The sequence below is a fragment of the Ctenopharyngodon idella genome, chromosome 12 (genome assembly GCF_019924925.1).
Source record: "Ctenopharyngodon idella isolate HZGC_01 chromosome 12, HZGC01, whole genome shotgun sequence".
NCBI lineage: Eukaryota > Metazoa > Chordata > Actinopteri > Cypriniformes > Xenocyprididae > Ctenopharyngodon > Ctenopharyngodon idella.
The window spans coordinates 1,196,378-1,215,395 of NC_067231.1; the positions used below are offsets into that span (position 1 = coordinate 1,196,378).

A 19,018-nucleotide genomic window follows, 5' to 3' on the forward strand; every position below is an offset into this window, starting at 1 on the left:
TACATAAATTAAATCTGGTCGCATACTACAGTATGTAGAAGGGGTAGTAGTCTATACTAACTGCGAAGAAGACGCCACATTTTCTATGGTGAGCTGGTCATGTGACAATGTTTGCTGAATGTTCAGCTTACTATCGAGTCTACTACACCGGAGTGAACTTCGCTCAGTTCATTGACTTGTCAAACAAACATCAGATTGAAACTGAGGTAAAGTATTATAAGCTTTCATGCAACATTTTCGCGCTCCTCAGCACATCATTTTCGCCTGAAAACAACTTTTTTGTACTTTCAGTTTCACTAGAGTAGTTTATAACAGTTTGTGTGGCTGAACTTGGACTGGAGAAAGAAAGTATGGAGATAACATTTAGTGGAAAGCGTGCTTTGGTGACTGGAGCTGGCAAAGGTAAGCTTTAACACTAATAGGGACAATGACAATTTTACCATCATTTACTCACCCTCGTACGAACTACATTTGTTTTTGTATTCTTTGGAATACAAAAAGAGATTCTGAAGATTGTGCTGGTCCCTCTGTTGTCCCATATAGCTACTAAAGATGCCTAAAAAAAGAAAACAAAGTCCTCATACAAGTATAATATAAATGTTTCATATACAACTCATGCTAAATAAGTTATCTGGAGTCATACGTAGGGATTTTGTGAGGGACAGCGAAATTTAAGCTATTTAATGACAATTTTGACATTTGCAGATGCTAGTGATAGCAAGGTACTTTAGCTTTAATTGAAAGCATAAAATCCCACCCTCCCTTCAGAGCCACGCCTCCAAAGCCACGCCTCCTCCAAAACACATGAACGCGCACAACCAGTGCAGAGTCTGCAAAGCGTCACGAGAGAAGGCCTTAAATTACCTCATGTCTCAAAGCACATAACATTAAAATAATAATGAAAGTAATCAACTTCGAGAGCTCTGACCTGTACCACCTGACTGCTGCAGGTGGTGTTTATGAAAAACACTGCCTACCCTAGCTTTAAGGGTAAAACACGAATAGATTTATTTAGTTTGGGTGAATGTGATTATGAGTAAAGTCACCATGAAATCAAAATTGACAATTCTTGTTTTTAGTATATTTTAGTATTTATAATAAGTGATTTATCGGCGCACATCATTTTTTAAAATCCATGTGCTTTATAATCTTTAATCAAAATCACTTCTCCTCCCTCTTGCAGCGACTTCTCTGATGACGAGGGCGGGGCAACCTGTCACTCACATTAGATCCACCAATAGCGAACCACAAACATCCAATCAATTCCCCACGGACAAAATCAAGCCCCGCCCTACATTTGTTCTTGTTTGAGAAGCCGTTTTACTCAGATATACGTCACAATAAGGAAGAAAAGACCAGCGCAACTTCCATTTCATGACTTCAATGAGTCAATATATCAAAACATGACATATATATTGTACGGGTTTGGAACGACGTGCATAATAAGTGCATTTTAAGCTTGCTTTGAACTTTTCAAATTAGTCTTGTTAGGTATAATGATACACCAGATCGTTAACTTTACCTCAATGCCTCCTAGGGATCGGACGGGCCACGGCACTGGCTCTGGCACGCTGTGGGTCAGAGGTCACGGCTGTCACACGCACTAAGGCTGACCTGGATAGCCTAGTGCAGGAGGTAATGACCCCTCGGTCACGGTCCAACTCATCCCCGCAACAAAACCCCGCGGATCAATTGTTTCCCAGCGTGCATCAATTCCAAGCATCGCATTCTTCAGCATCCCAAGAGAGCCTGCTGCTCCTTTATGCTTTATAGGCCTCATTCAGCCAGAGTGTGACAATGGAAAATCTCTTTGTAATGTGTGGTGCGTTTGATCCCCAGTGTCCCTCCATTAAGCCGGTGTGCGTGGACCTGTCGGACTGGGATGCCACAGACCAGGCGCTGAAAGACATCGGTCCAGTGGATCTTCTGGTGAACAATGCAGCCTGTGCTAAACTTCAGCCCTTCCTAGAAGTCACGCCAGATCAGTTTGACATGTAGGGCTTTCGCTCACACTCTATCATTTGTGTTTTAAAGTAGTTGGACTGCATTTGTGATGGCTTTTGCAGGTCTTTCAATGTCAACGTGAAAGCTGCACTTCACGTTGCTCAAGTAAGCAGAGACCGAACGTGTTTCATAATAAGTTTTACAAATGCTACGTACACTTTTAATGGTGTTGTGGGTATTTATTGTAGATAGTGGCACGAGGAATGAAGGTCAGAGGAACTGGAGGATCCATTGTGAACATCTCGAGTCAAGCCTCACAATGTGCCCTGAAAGATCATGCCGTATACTGTGAGTGCACCGATGTCTAATCTTATTTATCGCATTCATGCAAGCGTGAACATTATCCCAGACCTATCTGTTTGCCCTGGGGGAGAAAGATCTGTCGAAGATCTTGTACATTTTTTTTTTTTTTTTTTACAATAGGCACAACAACATGCACTTATTTTCATCAATTAGAATCCAATCTGATTTCAGATTCGGGAAGTTTTGTTTATATTAATCCTAAACATTGCATATTTATTTACATGAGCAGTACCGATCAAAAGTTTGGAATAATCACGATTTTTTAAAATATTTTTGAAAGAAGATCATTCTAATATGCTGATTTGTTGCTTAAGAAAAATGTGTTATTGTTATCAATGTTGAAAATGTTGCTAAATATTTTTTGTGAAAACCGTGATACACATTCAAAAGATAAAAAAAAAATAAATTGATACATTTATTCTGCAAGGATGCATTAAATTAATCAAAATTGACAGTAAAGAGATTTATAATCTTTACAAAAGATTCTATTTCAAATAAATGCTGTTCTTTTGCTGTTCATCAAAGAATCCTGAAAAAAACGTATCCCGTTTTTCACACAAATATTAAGCAGCAAAAATGGTTTTCAACATTGATAATAATAAGAACCATTATTAAATATAGCTGCAAGCAGCAATACTGGGGTCAAGCCGAATAAGCGAAGAAAAGGAAATATTTGTGGACATCTGTGATCATGAGGTTAGGATCAAGCTGTTTAAATTACATCAGTTAGATAAACATGGTTTATAACTTCTGAGCAGTAGGTGGCGCTATGACGAAACTCTGCATGCACCCTCAAGTCATGTACCAAGTTTCCTGTCAACACACAAAACTTTTGCAAAGATACAACCACATATCCATTTAGGCGTGCTCGCCGTCAAATTTGTTGACGCAGTATAAAACAACGGTTGGGTCTATCAAAAATCTTTTATTAACTTTTTGTCATGAGTGTCTGTAGATGCTACATACCAAATTTCGTACAAATCGGACAAATTTCATAGGAGGAGTTCGAAAAAGTAGTAAAACACAGCATTTTATGACAAAATTCAAAATGGCCGACACACAAAATGGCCAACCAAAGAAAATTGTTCAACTCGGCATGCCTCAAGGAATCTAAGGAGACCATTTTAGGACAAGGCATTCAAAAGTCATTTTTCCTATCTCAGCACCAGTAGGTGGCGCTGTGACGATACTGACACTGGGCAGATTATTGCTGAAGTGAAAAAAGTTTTAAAAAAATGCAAAAAAATACAAAAATACATATAAAAGTTGTGTTCCCAATTTGGAGCTATCTCAAAAAAATGAGCTTTCAGTAAGATTTTGTTTGGCCGCAGTACCAAAAGTTTAATTTTTGACTGCGAGGAGCACAGGTGTGACTATTTTTCTCAGGACCATTTAACCTTTTTGAATCATGTCCATGATTTTGTGTGTGTGTGTATGTGTGTGTGTGTGTGTGTGTGTGTGTGTTCACATAGCAAGCGCCAAAACCTTTACCAAGTTTCGTAGCATTCTGATAAAGTAAAAAAAAAAAGTAACATTTTTTGGTCAAAAATGACTGAAGAGCACTAGAGGGTTAAATATATAACCAAGTTCAAATTCTGTATCAAACATAAATATCTCATATGGAAGTGCACTTTTAAATGAATCATTTGTGTTTTATGAAGGCGCCACAAAAGGAGCGCTGGACATGCTGACCAGAGTGATGGCGCTGGAGTTGGGGCCGTATCAGGTTAATCACAGATAGTTACATGAGTTTCGTCAGATCATGCTTGTGAAATCATTGAGCTCATTGTTTGTTGTTTACAGCTTTGTGAAAATAAATCGTACATTGTGGTGATCAGTCTTGCCAGGAGGCTTCACGCCAATCAACAACCACCCTCTTTAAAAAATATAAATCTGTTTGCTAAATGTCTCAAATCGGCTATTAAATGTTCGGGCGTGCTACTAACTGCCCTGTAATTACTTGAAGAAGTGAATGTAATTGCTAACAGGCAATAATGCATATTATGACCAAGTTGTTTGTGAATCATCACCATAAATTATGGAGTGGATGGTTGGGACGGGTGTTAATATTCACTAGCTTGTTGTTTTTCCTGATCATATTAACATCAGAGTATGGATCTTGACTTGTAGACAAACTGGTTTGTTCTTGGAACATAACATTAATTGAAATCCATAAGTCATAACGCCTGTCAGTCATCTAATTCATGAGGATATAACATCTTCAGACCAGTATTGTTTTTCTCTTGAGAGCTAGATCGTTAATGAACAATTTGGACATCATTTCCATCTTGGCCTGAACACTGTTTTAACTCTTTACATGAATAGCCAATTATGATGATTGTTAATAATAATAATACCAGTAATATTTTTTAAATATAAATGTTATATTTAATAATATTTTATTAAAATTATTATTAAATTAAAATAATATTTAAAAACGGTAAATACACCAAAATGGGTAACATTGTTGCAGATTTAGTCTAAATTAAGCTATTATTATATTGTAATATAATGATTATTATATTTTAATGTAATTATTATTAAATTGAAAAAAATATTAAAAATATAAAAACGGTAAATCACCAAAATGTGTAGCATTGTTTTGTTGTATTTTCTGCTTTTATATTTTTTTATATTATTTAAATGTATTATTATTGTTGTTATTAAAACCAAATGCTGGTTTGTAGTTATTGGTAAACATATTTACCATTATTATTTTTAAAATAATAATAATAATTCATATTGTTGATATTTATTATTATTGTTACACTTAGTTTGATTACGTTAAATTTGATTAAAAATGATTAATCTAAAATCAAATCTTTGCCTGTTTTCTTATACATATTGAAACAAAAGTGTTTGTTGTCATGATTGATGGATAACTCTTTCATGTGAATCTAGCACGTCTTATGTAAATCTGACCTCGACAGATAAGAGTGAACTCAGTGAACCCGACCGTGGTGATGACAGAGATGGGTAAGATCGGCTGGAGTGACCCAGAAAAGGCCAAGAGCATGACATCACGTATCCCACTGGGTAAATTTGCAGGTAAGCCTGTGTTTGTAGGTCACCATAACAGAAATAATTAAAATCGCCATGCTTCTTTCCCTGTGTTTCACCCAGTGGTTTCAGTAATCAAGATTGATATGCCAATGCATTTCGCCTGAGGTCAGTTAAGTTTTAGTGGGGTAACAGTACATCGTCATGGTTCGGTGCATACAGTCAGAAGATGAATACAGTCCACACTCCAATCCAGAAGGGGGCGCTCATGGTAATGCATTGTAGCCTAACCACTTTTAACCAGCATTACCCACCAATAATCACAATAAGCTCTGTGGTTTGTTACTTTCGATAATAAATCTTTCAAATTCTGTCCACTTTATCACGAAATTCAATGCCGTTTTGACGCTTTTTGATGTGGCGTAACAGTATAGGCGGCTCAGTTCAAGTGGCAGAGCGAATCGCAAGCAAAGTCCCTTTCAAGGAAAGTCTATTCACTCGTCGGCCATATTTGCAACGCCTCCTGGCAGCTATGTCGGGCATCCAAGACCAAGTCCTATCTATTTTTATGGAGGAATCCTGAAATCTCAAAAACTGCTTGGCGAACTCACAATTAACTAACATATTTCAAATCAGCAACAAAATCTGTCATGAACTGTCTCAAATAGCGTTTAAAAAAAGCGTATTTTTCAGGCTAGACGAGCCAATGCGCGAATCTCAGGTTTCTGTGGGAACCAGAGCTTTTAACGGCAGCTGCAGTGACGCAATGACTTTATCAATCAGCGATTGGCTCTTTTACTTAGAAGGCGGGACGTATTCCGCCATTTTACGCGCTGCAGTTTCTCCCGTTCCGTCTTTCTATATCTATAGCCTTTAGCGCGAGTGAACGCGATCATCCCTGAATGAACATGAATGAACATCTAAAGGTATGTTGAAAAGATTTACTAAAACGTATCATGTCTCATGTAATCGATGAATCAGTGTTTCAACCGCGGAAAGACGTCAATAAAACTGCTCGTTAACAATGTCACGTAGTATAGTACATTTACCTCAGAAAATCCATTCAGTTTCCACAGTTCGTCATTTCGCTAGAGAAATGAACTCTTTCGCTAAATATATGCACTATATTAGCCATTATATTTTACTTAACCTCTTGGTGATGTCTTAATTATTTAATGCATGTTTAAATAATTCCATGATGAAAACAAGTTATGACAGCCACTGTGTAAAAGATTATATTTCAACAACGAATTGGATAAACATAGTTTTATAATTAGATATAGAAGTTAATGCAAAAACTGCAATTTACATGTTTACATAAATTTTTTTGATGATGATGGTGTTGATGATTATATCTAAAAATAAATAGCAACTGAATTTAATAGTTTGGGTTCTGTTGTTAATTGAAACCCTTAATATTATAGTAATGTGCAAGTAAGGGCTCCTTATATAGTTTACAGTATTAGCAGAGATGTTTTATTCTTAATTTTAATTATAATTGAATTAATTTAAAGACAGAAACAGTGTTTAATAATAATAACTAAACATTTGTTTATTTTTTTTTTCTCACCCTGCTGTACCGAACCGTGATTTCAAAACCGTCATTTTTGTGTACTGTTACATCCTTAAGCGCTAATGTTAAATCTCTTCTTCTGTTGGGTTATTAAATGTCTCTCTCTGCATTTTGGGATTTAGCAAAGATTGTGTAAGCTCATTTTAGTGACATCAGTGTCAGACTGTGAAACATGTGGCTTGTGAAACACCCCTGTCCTCAATCACATCGTCCTCAATGTTTCTGTTCTGTTTGACAAACGCAGTAATGCTCCAGCATCTTTCTTGTTGTGTTGTTTAGAAGTGGAGGATGTGGTCAACTCCATCCTCTTCCTCCTCAGCGATAAGAGTGCCATGACCAATGGAGTGATCCTGCCCGTGGATGGAGGGTTTCTGGCTTGCTAAACATCATCAAGCACAGGTGAATGAGCCTGGAGGGACGCATTTCACCTGTTACAACTCATAACAATTCATATTCGCAACGTGTCATCATTTCCTCATTGATTTGTCTCTTGTTCTTCACACAAAGCTATCATGGAATATGGAGCATGAGTTGTTTGGATTGCTCTTATAGTGGCATTTGTATGGAAACGAGCAGCATGAACATTCCGCTAAATATCTCCTTTGGTGTCCGAATTTTGAGTGTGAGTAATTGATAACATATTCTGTTTTAGGGTGCAACATACTACACAAGCTTGCATAATTAGCAAGACATTAAACTGAATTGAACTGTTTAACAGCTTTTGCTTTATTGACCTCCTCATATGTTCCTCATGAGACTGTGAAGGTCTCTCCTTCCAGCCACTTCCAGTTGCCATGACAATACAGTGGATTTTATGTCCTGTAGTATCATGTACGGCCAGAAGAGATCAGCATTCACACTCACAGTGTAGTGATTAAATCCAGATATCCTGACCAATTTTATTTGCATAGCGCTTTTCACAATGCACATTGTTTTGTTTATAATATCTTCATGCCTTATGGTCGCTTTTAGAAGATTAGAGCTGTTATAATATAGTTTATATTTTGCAATTATGCAAGCAATCAAGCAGTCGAGATGTGCTATATATCACTTCACATGAGTGTACTGTATGTATATGATATACTTATATATACAACTTTATGTATAGAACTGTACAATAATACAGTTTACATTTTGCGACAATATAAACATTCATGCAGCCAAGATTTGCTGTATTGCTATTATATTAAAAAAGGCCTTAAAGGGGATCTATTTCACGCCCCATTTTCACAAGATGAAATATAAGTCCCCAGAATGAGTCTGTGAAGTTTCAGCTCAAAATACCCCACAGATCATTTATTTTAGCTTGTCAAATTTGCCCCTATTTGCCCTGTTTTTGTGTGTGTCCCTTTAAATGCAAATGAGCTGCTGCTCCCGGCCCCCTTTCCAGAAGAGGGCGGAGCTTTAACAGCTCGCGCTTCGGTCGCTCAACAACAACAAAGCTGGAGAATCTCACGCAGCCAAAATAAGGATTGTCAGTAACGGTGTTCAGATCAATTTATTAAATGAAGTAAAGCACAGGGTCAAAAGTGTAAGGGTAAAACATGAATAGATTTATTAATTAATGCATTCCTCATCTAAAACATTTTTTTTTTTTTGTAAATATACTATCTTACATCATGGAAATGTCTTTTGGCAGCTGTGAAGATCATCTTTTTTTGTCCATTTTGAGAGTTATTTACAAAGTTAGGTGAGAGAAAGGAAGTGCTGCAGCACCGATACTGTTTGTGACCATGTAGACAACTCGCACCCAACAGCCAATCACGTCACGGACGAACGCCCACACTCACGCCACATGCAGACACGTACTAACAAGGTTTCCGTAGCGGGAACGATCAAGAACAAATGCCCATGCATGTCCTTCAATTAAAGAGACATTCAGGCTTCTCGTTGTGGCATGCAAGTCATTTGTTCAAATAGAGCTTGAAGATTTTGGATTGTGAAGCTGTAACATAAAACCCTTCATCACAGATCAGGATCAAAGTGGTTTATCTGTACATAGAAAACTAGAAAAGCAAGAAAATCCAAAAAACACTAACTTCATCGATTAGTTTGTATTGACATAAAAGTAGAGACACAATGTTCACAGTTTCCTTCTCCAGTGTTTGGAATGGCCAAGTTGTTAAAGAGTTGAGAAGAAGAAAATATCTAGTGTTCATGACTGCACAAGGCTTTGAAGTCAATATGAAATCAAACAGACCCTATTTAGTTTCTCAAATCTTTATCTTTGTAGTCTATCATCAACTTACAAAACTAAATTTACTTCCACTACAACAATTTTCACAATTCCCGTTTCATCCACTCGTTGCAGATGTGAAATGGGTCGCGGTTTCATGTTGACTTTAACGCCGACAGGAATGCTAATACTGCGAATGGTTAGCTTTGTACAAGACCGTCTAAATCAACAAAACTTTCCCGTTTCTTTGACACGCTTCCTTTACGACACCAAGAAACACTTCCTTACGGTATGTCAACAATTACACTGTACCACTAAAACTTCTCATATAAACAATATGAAATGGAATATTACATATCTGGGCGCGCGAGGCCGCGAAAAACAATCTACCTCACGGTTTCCCTCCGACTGGACGCGTCTAGCCAATGGTTCGTATACATGTGATGTGCATTAGAACTTCATGGACGGCTGTCACCGAACCTGTGAGAGAAGTACAATATATTTTCCAAGAGGCTGATTAAAAATATTGTAGTTTGAGTGGGTTTGGGTGCCGGGAATCGTCATCGCTTTCACTCAGAAGAGAGTGCAGCGCTTCCCGCGTTTTTTGACGGGCGGAGGGCAGAGGACGGCGCGGATGGCCTCGTCGAATACAGTCTTTAGACCTCGCTGAGTCAGGGCGGAGCATTCCAGGTACTTCACGGCACCTGCGGCATAAAGACAAGAAAGTATGTACTTTAAATTTGTTACAATGAGTGTGCTATTAAGACAAATTATACTTGAATACGTAGGGCTGCACGATTAATCAAAATAAATACTTTAGTGATGGGGAGTCGACTCCAAAGGAGTCAATTTTCCTGACTTTTCTCTCTGTAAAATTAGGTATCCGCAGTTAGCTACTCATCAAGTCATCGCTAAATTGGACTGATTTGGACAGTCACGCTAAATGCATGTTGTTTAAGGGGATTTTAAGGCTTTGTGCCGAATGAATTAAGTATGTAAGGACTGCCATTTTGCTTATTTATGACTCTGTTTTGATGTAAATAGAGTCGAGTGGGAGTCGGATAAAATACTTATGATGAAATAACACTTGTACTGACTCTGAGAAATGCTTATCAACAAAAGAGAAGCTTAAAAGGATTAGTTCACTTTCAAATGAAAATTAGCCCAAGCTTTACTCACCCTCAAGCCATCCTAGGTGACTTAGCCCAAGCTTTACTCACCCTCAAGCCATCCTAGGTGACTTTCTTCTTTCTGATGAACACAATCGGGAGATATATTAATAAATGTCCTGACGCATCCGAGCTTTATAATGGCAGTGAACAGGGTTCACGAGTAAGAGCTGAAGAAAGTGTCTCCATCCACATCCATCCATCATAAATGTACTCCACACGGCTCTGTGGGGTTAATAAAGGCCTTCTGAAGTAAAGTGATGCGTTTGTGTAAAAAACAAAAAAAACAAATCCATATTTAACAAGTTATGAAGTAAAATAGCTTCCGCCAGACCGCCTTCCGGATTCAACTTACGGAAAAAGCTTAACTGACACGACACCAGTTTATTCTTTCTTCCTAAGTTGAATCCGGAAGGCGGTCTGGCGGAAGCTAGATATTTAACTTTATGACTTTTTAAATATGGATCTTTTTCTTACACAAACGCATCGCTTCGCTTCAGAAGGCCTTTATTAAACCCCCGGAGCCGTGTAGGTTTTGCTTTGGATGGATGCACTTTCTTGAGTGAATACTTCTCGTTCACTGCCATTATAAAGCTCGGATGCGTCAGGATATTTATTAATATATCTCCCGATTATGTTCATCAGAAAGAAGAAAGTGATACACACCTAGGATGGCTTGAGGGTGAGTAAATCTTGGGCTCATTTTCATTTGAAAGTGAACTAATCCTTTAAGGGCTCCCTGTAGTTTTCAAAATAAAAGTTTGATAGTTTAATATCTGAAAATTTAAACACAATTAAGACAGCCATGAATATTAGTGTTGTAATTTTACAGTAATATTATTTTTTAATTTTATTTATTTTTTAAATATTTATTTGTATTTTACAATGCAATATTACACTAGTAATCTTTTTTTTAAATATTTTTATGTAATATTATTATTTTATAGCCATATTGATTTATAATCACAAAATTTTGGCCATATTTGTGCAGCCCTACAAACAAGCACAGCAACCTGGAATTTAAAAAAAAATGTATTTTTAAATGTAATCACACTTTTATTTTTATTTATTTATTTTTTGGAAAAATTGCAATTATTTTTTTCCCCCAAAATCGTGCAGATTTTTTAAAATGTTTTTGAAAGAAGTCTCTTCTGCTCACCAAGGCTGCATTTATTTGATCAATAATACAATAAATAAAGTAATATTGTGAAATAATCTTACAATCTAAAATAAATATATTTGAATATATGTTAAAATGTAATAAATTTTCAGCATCATTACTCCAGTCTTCAGTGTCACATGATCCTTCAGAAATCATTCTAATATGATGATTTGATGCTCAAGAAACATTTCTGATTATTATCAATGTTGAAAACGGTTTTATATTTTTGTGGAAACTGTCATACATTTTATTTTTCAAGATTCTTTGACGAATAGAAAGTTCAAAAGAACAGCATTTGAAATATTACTTTTGTTTTATATATTATAAAATGTCTTTACTGTGTCTTTTGATTAATTTAATGCATCCTTGCTGAATAAAAGCATTATTTTCTTTCTTTAAAACAAAAAAACAGTAGTGTTTAGAGGAATAAGACTCTAGGACAAACTCCTGACACACTGGTCTTGCATAAATCAGCCATTTACTGTTTCCGGCAGGCTGTGAGAAAACATTCACACTGGGGATACACCAACACGACAAAGAGCCCTTCTCTAGCAGCTGACGGTGGCTCTCTCAGGAAAGGCCATTTTGTTTTCTGAACATCTTTCTCCGGCTGCCTCTCCTCCCCCACGTTCCCGGCTCATGCTGGACCTCCATCGGTAAGACAATCGGCATCTTTGTGCTGCCCACTCCACTGAGCAACTCCAACATATGACAACATAACCAGCATCCCACTCAGCTCAGTAACTCCATTATAGAAACATGCCACAGTTTTCCTGCTGTCACTCATAAATCAGACACAAAGACAAAGTGAAGCGAGTCTCGTTCTCTACGCACCGATCTCTCGGGCCATGGCCAGGCCCTGTGGGTAGGTGATGGGCGACAGCTTTTTGTCCCGCAGCCTCTCTATGGTGTCCTTATCATCTCGCAGATCCAGTTTGGTGCCCACCAGGATGATGGGTGTGTTGGGGCAGTGATGTCGCACCTCGGGGTACCACTGGAGCACAGAAAATTAGTCTTATATTACATTATGGTATCAAAAAAATGTAGCTTTATCATTCCTTCAAAAACAACCACCAACCTTTGCACGGACGTTCTCAAAGGATGCTGGGCTCACCAAAGAAAAGCATATTAAAAACACATCCTGTAGAGAAAACAGAGGGAAAATCATTCGACAGGCTGTTTTTGTTGACATACACAACCCTAATTTAATTATTTATCCGCTTCCTGATGTTCTGCGGGGATAAGAGGACAATCATGGAGACTTTAATTATAATCTGATGGCACAAAAGAGGGAACGTCTTACATTCAACTTGATAAGATAAAAGGTACCATCCAATGTTCAATTAAAAAAATTACACCTGCCTGTAGAGATATCTATATACAAAGATGAATCGATATTTAATTCATACAGTGAACACTATAGTGTTATTTTACATTTTAGGCCTAATTATTACATGTCTGTACCTGAGTACACTACAGTTAGACCTTACTTTATTTGTAACTTTGTTATATTGTATATCTATGCTTGTAATTAGTGCATTTGATCTTAATAATGTTTGAACTTTATTAGTTAGGCTAGTAGTTTTTGCTGTGGTATCGAAGTACTTAAAGTGTGATTTAAGTAATAAATAGGAAGCAAAGTTAGATTTGCCACATGTAACTTTGGCAAATTTAACTGTGAAAAAAAAAAAATGTAACTTTGGACAGTTGGTGGCGCTATATATATATATAGCGCCACCAACTGTCCAAGGTTGCACTCACCTTTATGATAAGAACTTTTTAACCTTAAGGGCTAGAAATAAAATTGCACCCTATGACGCCATTTTTCCACCATTTTGAATTTTCCAAAAAAACTACTTTCTCATCCTAGGCTCCGCTTTTCAAAAAAATCGAATCCGATCATCTTCAGACAATGCCGACACAAAAAGTTATGGAATTTAAGTTGATTAGTCAAACCGTTCTTGAATAACGAATTCGATGAAGAGCTAGCCAAAGTGGACATAAGGCTATATCTCTGCAACTCTTTATCGTATTCAAACCAAACTTGGTGTGTGTTATGACAACCATGACCCTGAGGGTATCTGCACAGTTTCGGCGCAGTGCCACCTAGTGGTCAGGAGATATGACAATTTTTTAAATCGCGATTAAAAACATTGGAGTTTTTAATGTTTTTTTAATGTAATAATTTTACAGTTACTCTCCAAATTAATGTAGAAAAAACTTGAAGACGGCATATTTTAAATATTTGTTTAATGGCATCTTTTTATGAATGAAGGCCAGTATCACTGATACTGATGTCTCTATGAAACCGATTTTTTTTTAAAACATTATAATTATAGACATTCAACATTACAGTATAACTGAAAGCTATCAATGTCAGCATTTATTAGGCTTTAAAAAATAACAACTTTTAATTTAAGTGAACTGAAAACAATCTTCACATAAACCCATTATAATAAATGTCATATTTACCTGTCTAACAGGAAGGAAATATATAGAAAATTGAATAAAGTTATCAAACACTTTACAGTCTTCACTGCATAGATTTTAAATGAATTACAGATTAATCCTTATTAAAGCTACAATTTTCTCTGTTATCTACCTCATTTAAGACTGCTCTTATGAGGATACTCCACAAAACAGCATTTTGTCATAATTGTGTGTGTTATTGTTTGTTCAAGCGCGAAAGAGAACTCAATGCTGGCGCGCGTCTTTCTGTGCACACGAGTCACATGACATGATATTCACAGACACGTTTGTCTTGTGGCGCTTGAATGGTTTAAAAGCATTTGCGTGAATAAGAGCGTGATCATATAATGTAACGCTAGCCAAATTATGACAGAAAAAAAAAGGTCGAACGTCCTGTCCGCCATTTTGAATTTTTTTGAAAACCTACTTTTCCAAACTCCTCCTAGACCTTTGGTCCGATTTTCACCAAATTCGACTCGGATCATCTTCAGACCATGGCGGCAGAAAGTTCTGGATTTCGTCTTGATAGACAAAACGATTTTCATTTATCGCATCAGCAAATTTGATGTTGTCATGCCAAACTGCCTCTTAGGCTGTTATCTCTGCAAAGCTTTGATATATTGACACCAAACTTTATGTGGGTCATTTTCACTCAACAATGACCACACCAGATCAATTTGGTGTCAGCGCCACCTATTGGTCAAAAGTAATAAGCAGTTATGTCACATTACAAGTGATTTTGCTTAACCATTTTGCCTAAAATCGTCTCCAACTGTCTTTATTTACTCATTTTTGCAGTTAATCTGAACTCTAATAAATACAGTACTTAAAAAAAATAAATTTGATATCACGCACCGTCTGCGGGTACGAGAGGGGACGGAGGCGGTCATAGTCTTCCTGTCCTGCTGTATCCCATAAGCCAAGGTTCACTGGTTTGCCATCGACCATCACATTGGCAGAATAGTTGTCAAACCTAAAAAATGCACATTGATTTAAAGCTCAATAAAACATCGCAGAATATTCAGAATGAGACAAATGGCATTGGAATTTGTTGTAAAGCAATTACTCAGAAATACATTCCAAAATGTCATTGAGTGGACCGGCTCACATTGTTGGAATATCTTCCTGCAAAGCATCAGGATACAGTTCATTAGATCTTTAGAATAGTCAACTAATTGTCTTATTGAAATGCAAATCAGTGCCGTCACATGCGCTTCATGTCCACGGCACAACAGATCACCAGTGAGGACCAATAAATCATCCCATACGAGCAAGTGATCAGGCACAAGAACGTTATTATTGTAGAAAAAAATATAAACAACATATACAAAACATATACAAGAACAAACACTGAGGAAATAATTGGTTAGCTACAAAAATAACTTTTATTAGGTGCAACATCTGCGGCATTGGGAATTATTTTGCCTTTATGAAGGTGTATAAATAAACCAATACTTATAACTTTAATTGAAATACAATTCTCATTTTTACCCCATTATATTTATCTTTGCTGATAAACCTGTTGCACTCAATCTACTACAGTCCTTCTGTCGTCTGATTGATAGTTTAGACTTTTTTAGCAAGTAAAAGTCTTTTAGTATAATTGTAAAAACATCCACCTTCAGCTCGTGGTTCATGTGTCTTTTTGCTGTGAAATCTGCACTGTATTTTATAAAGTAAATATAAGAATAACTTTTATATTGTTAATATTTCAGGATCAACATGTAATGGACTGAAGCAGCTTAGATTTACTTGATAATCTGTACGTTATTTTTATAAAAGGGCACCTATAATGCAATTTTCACAAGATGTAATATAAGTCTCCTGGAATGTGTCTGTGAAGTTTCAGCTCAAAATACCCCACAGATCATTTATTATAGCTTGTCAAATTTGCCCCAATTTGGGTGTGAGCAAGAACACGCCGTTTTTGTGTGTGTCCCTTTAAATGCAAATGAGCTTCCGGCCCCATTTCCAGAAGAGGGCGGAGCTTTAACAGCTCACTCTTCGGTCGCTCAACAACAACAAAGCTGGAGAATCTCACGCAGCCAAAATGACGAAAGTGTTCAGCCTTACATTGTTCAAACCGGAGTCGACACTGATGGAGAGACTCAGGAAGAAGTTACAACTTTTAGACGTTTCTGAATGGTTAGTGGATAAATTTATGTAGTTGCTGTGGAGTTGATTCAACTCATCGACTAGCATGTGCCGTCATGTTAATCTTTTGTGCAAATCCAGCGTTGAATTGACCAACTCTTCCTCTTTTCTAAAGCAGCCCAACATGTCCCCGCCCCCTTTGTTGTGTGTTCTCGGAGGCGGGGTTTCTGTAAATTTTAGGGTTAGTGATGTCACCAACCCAGGAAGAAGCTTGTTGTAGTCCCTACCAGCCATTTGTTGTAGTCCTTAAACAGCGAATTTTTTAAAAAGAAATTATCTCCCCAAATCTCATTGATTTACATTACAAGGCAAGCATCAGAATTTCATCAAGGTGTTTTTCTCATTATATCATACTATATGAGCCATAAATGTATCATATACTATATATAGATAAATAGATATTCCATCTCAATGACTTAAACACCAAACTCTAGCATATACGCACTATATACTCACACTGTAGGGATGTACTCGCCAGGGAAGGCATTTGTGGTGTAGCTGATGAGCAGACAGGTCTTACCCACCGCCCTGAGGAAAAGCACAAGAGACAGATAAACTAGAGGTTTCTGACATGCATTCATGTGAATGTAAAGAAAACTCAAAGATGGTGAGGAAATAATGGTGAAAAGACCACTAAGTCATAAAATGACTTTTGCATGATGCAGCCTTATTCATGATATAGTTACTGCTGCTTGTGTGCTCTTTATGTGGGTGTTAGTAAGTCAGATAGTGACAGACCCTGTCCCAGATTCACACTCGCCTGAGGGAAACCACACGCCTGCAGAGCTCCATTACCAATGAAACACGCTGACAGAGCGCTAGCCTCGAAGAATCGTTCTTCTGAGTCGGATCAATGACTCGTTCGCGAAGCGATTCACTTGAATGATTCACCGTTTCTTTACAGACACAAATCGTATAGATTTGACTTTTTTGTTACAAAAAATAATACAAAACATTGAAATGCAATGTTTTTTTTAAGATGGTGTTGATTTTAAAATAAGGTATATTATGAATTCTCATCATATAATATAAAATATTATAATAAAATTGATGAGTTTTGCCTATTGTCGTCTATTTTTTGGATCATGCAGAACATCGATACCAATTATGCCATAATCGGCCGAACGTCCTGTCCGCCATTTTGAATCTTTTTTTTTAAATCTACTTTTCCAAACTCCTCCTAGATCTTTGATCGGATTTTCTGTAATTTTTTTGTAAAATTATTTTTCTACAAATGTAAAACTACTTTTACTCATTTAAGATAGGAATTAGCATAAATGAGAAATAACAAAGCAAAAAGACTAAATTTCTGTAAAGCCTTTGATCTTGAAACGTATTTTATCTTTATTTTTCTTTCTGTTTTGTCTTAGTTTGATTTGATATGACTGTTAACTGTATGTGCATTATTCAAGAGATTGCCGTGCTACGGAGAGATAAAATCATATTCTTGAACCGGTTCTTCAAAAGAACCGATTCGCTAATCGAGTCGGACTTCCCATGGATAGCAGGGAAACTATCGCTCACATGCACGCGCTCCACACACTTCTCGTGCACACTCGCGCGCGTAAGAGGGAGTGGTAACCATAGCGTTTCTTGCTTCAGGCTTTTGCCATCCAACATGGGTCAGTAGTACAACACCGTGCTAAATACATTCTCTCAAAAATTAAAACATTTCCGTTCATTTAATGTCTAATAAACAACGCGTACTGAAAGCCGCACGTGCATTCAAAATAACACACGAAGACATAAAACAATTCATTTCTTTACGTTGTGATTCGCCCATTTTAATAGCTATACATATAAATATTTTAGTTTTACATGCATTCCGCACACATGAACATGCTTAAGATAAAATAAAGGGTATTTCGTTAAGCAAATGATCAAATGCAAAGGCCAGAACTAGGCATCAATGCATTGCAATAACCCACACGGGTTTTCCAAGGATGCTCCTCTCCATCAGCTCCCAAAAACACTACTTACCCGTCGCCGACCACCACGCATTTAATCGCTTGCATTTGTGGAGAGGCAGGTTGCTTCACTTTACAGGCGTAAATGTATTTTATTATGACACAGCTCCCACTTAACTCGAGAAATGATAGATATCTGCAAAAATACGGTCACTGCCCTCTTTGCAGCAGCGGTTTTGACAGCGAACCTCACCGAGACGCTCCGGAAAAAGCCGAAGAGATTTAAAGGGACAGGAGCCCACACAGCGTTGAGTCATTGCCTCTGTCACGTGCAGCTACTAAATACTGCGCAGTATGCACTATTTACTGCCTACTATTTTTTTTTTTACATTAACATTTATGGATTTGGCAGATGCTTTTATCCAAAACGACTTATATTGCATATATTTGCTCAGTTCATGCATTGCCTGTGAATCCAACCCATTGATGATGCTCTACTTTTAACAGCTGATGTTATACCACGGTAAATATTTTAAACAGCGGTATGCTAGATGTTTGTCACATGACCTTATGCATGAGTCGTTACACAGGAAATAATGTAATTATGCATTTTGTTTGTGTTGTTTAATTAACACATTCAAATGGAAATTATTTCACAATAAAATGGAAATATTTCTTTGTAGTGCAGTGCCGGTATATTTTTATACCGAAATATTAAAGCTTCAAAGAGCTCTACATGATCCCAGACGAGGAATAAGAGTCTTATCTAGAGAAACCATCGGACATTTTCTAAAAAAAATAAACATTATATACTTTTTAACCACAAATGCTCGTCTTGCACTGCTCTGTGATGCTCCACGCACGTCACGCTTGACCTTTCCAACATGATTATGTAATGCGTGGAGCATCACAGAGCAGTGCAAGACGAGCATTTGTGGTTAAGAAGTATATAATGTTTATTTTTTTTAGAAAATGTCCGATGGTTTCTCTAGATAAGACTCTTATTCCTCGTCTGGGATCATGTAGAGCTCTTTGAAGCTGCACTGAAACTGACATTTGGACCTTCAACCCGTTGAACCCCAGTGAAGTCCACTATATGGA

The 19,018-nt window shown here is 37.1% G+C and overlaps 2 protein-coding genes across 3 annotated transcripts; one reads left to right on the forward strand and one right to left on the reverse strand.

The window, feature by feature from the left end:
• Positions 1 to 91: 91 nt before the first annotated feature.
• Positions 92 to 7,595, forward strand: dcxr (dicarbonyl/L-xylulose reductase). 2 transcript variants are annotated; one of them, XM_051915154.1, is made up of 10 exons: positions 92 to 206; positions 292 to 402; positions 1,538 to 1,635; positions 1,840 to 1,994; positions 2,067 to 2,109; positions 2,193 to 2,292; positions 3,969 to 4,033; positions 5,238 to 5,355; positions 7,160 to 7,279; positions 7,388 to 7,595. In XM_051915154.1, exons 2-9 carry the CDS (start codon positions 351 to 353, stop codon positions 7,261 to 7,263), a joined length of 735 nt encoding a protein of 244 aa, XP_051771114.1. In that variant the 5' UTR covers positions 92 to 206; positions 292 to 350; the 3' UTR covers positions 7,264 to 7,279; positions 7,388 to 7,595. The 2 variants fall into 2 exon arrangements, with proteins under 2 accessions (XP_051771114.1, XP_051771113.1); XM_051915153.1 differs by having other exon boundaries at positions 7,160 to 7,595.
• Positions 7,596 to 8,412: 817 nt separating this feature from the next.
• rac3b (Rac family small GTPase 3b) lies at positions 8,413 to 18,182 on the reverse strand. Its single transcript, XM_051915155.1, has 6 exons — positions 17,991 to 18,182; positions 16,467 to 16,538; positions 14,712 to 14,829; positions 12,466 to 12,528; positions 12,222 to 12,381; positions 8,413 to 9,760 (listed from the first exon to the last, which is right to left on the reverse strand). The coding sequence occupies exons 1-6, from the start codon at positions 18,023 to 18,025 to the stop codon at positions 9,630 to 9,632; spliced, it is 579 nt and encodes a 192-aa protein (XP_051771115.1). The 5' UTR covers positions 18,026 to 18,182; the 3' UTR covers positions 8,413 to 9,629.
• Between the last annotated feature and the right edge of the window lie 836 nt (positions 18,183 to 19,018).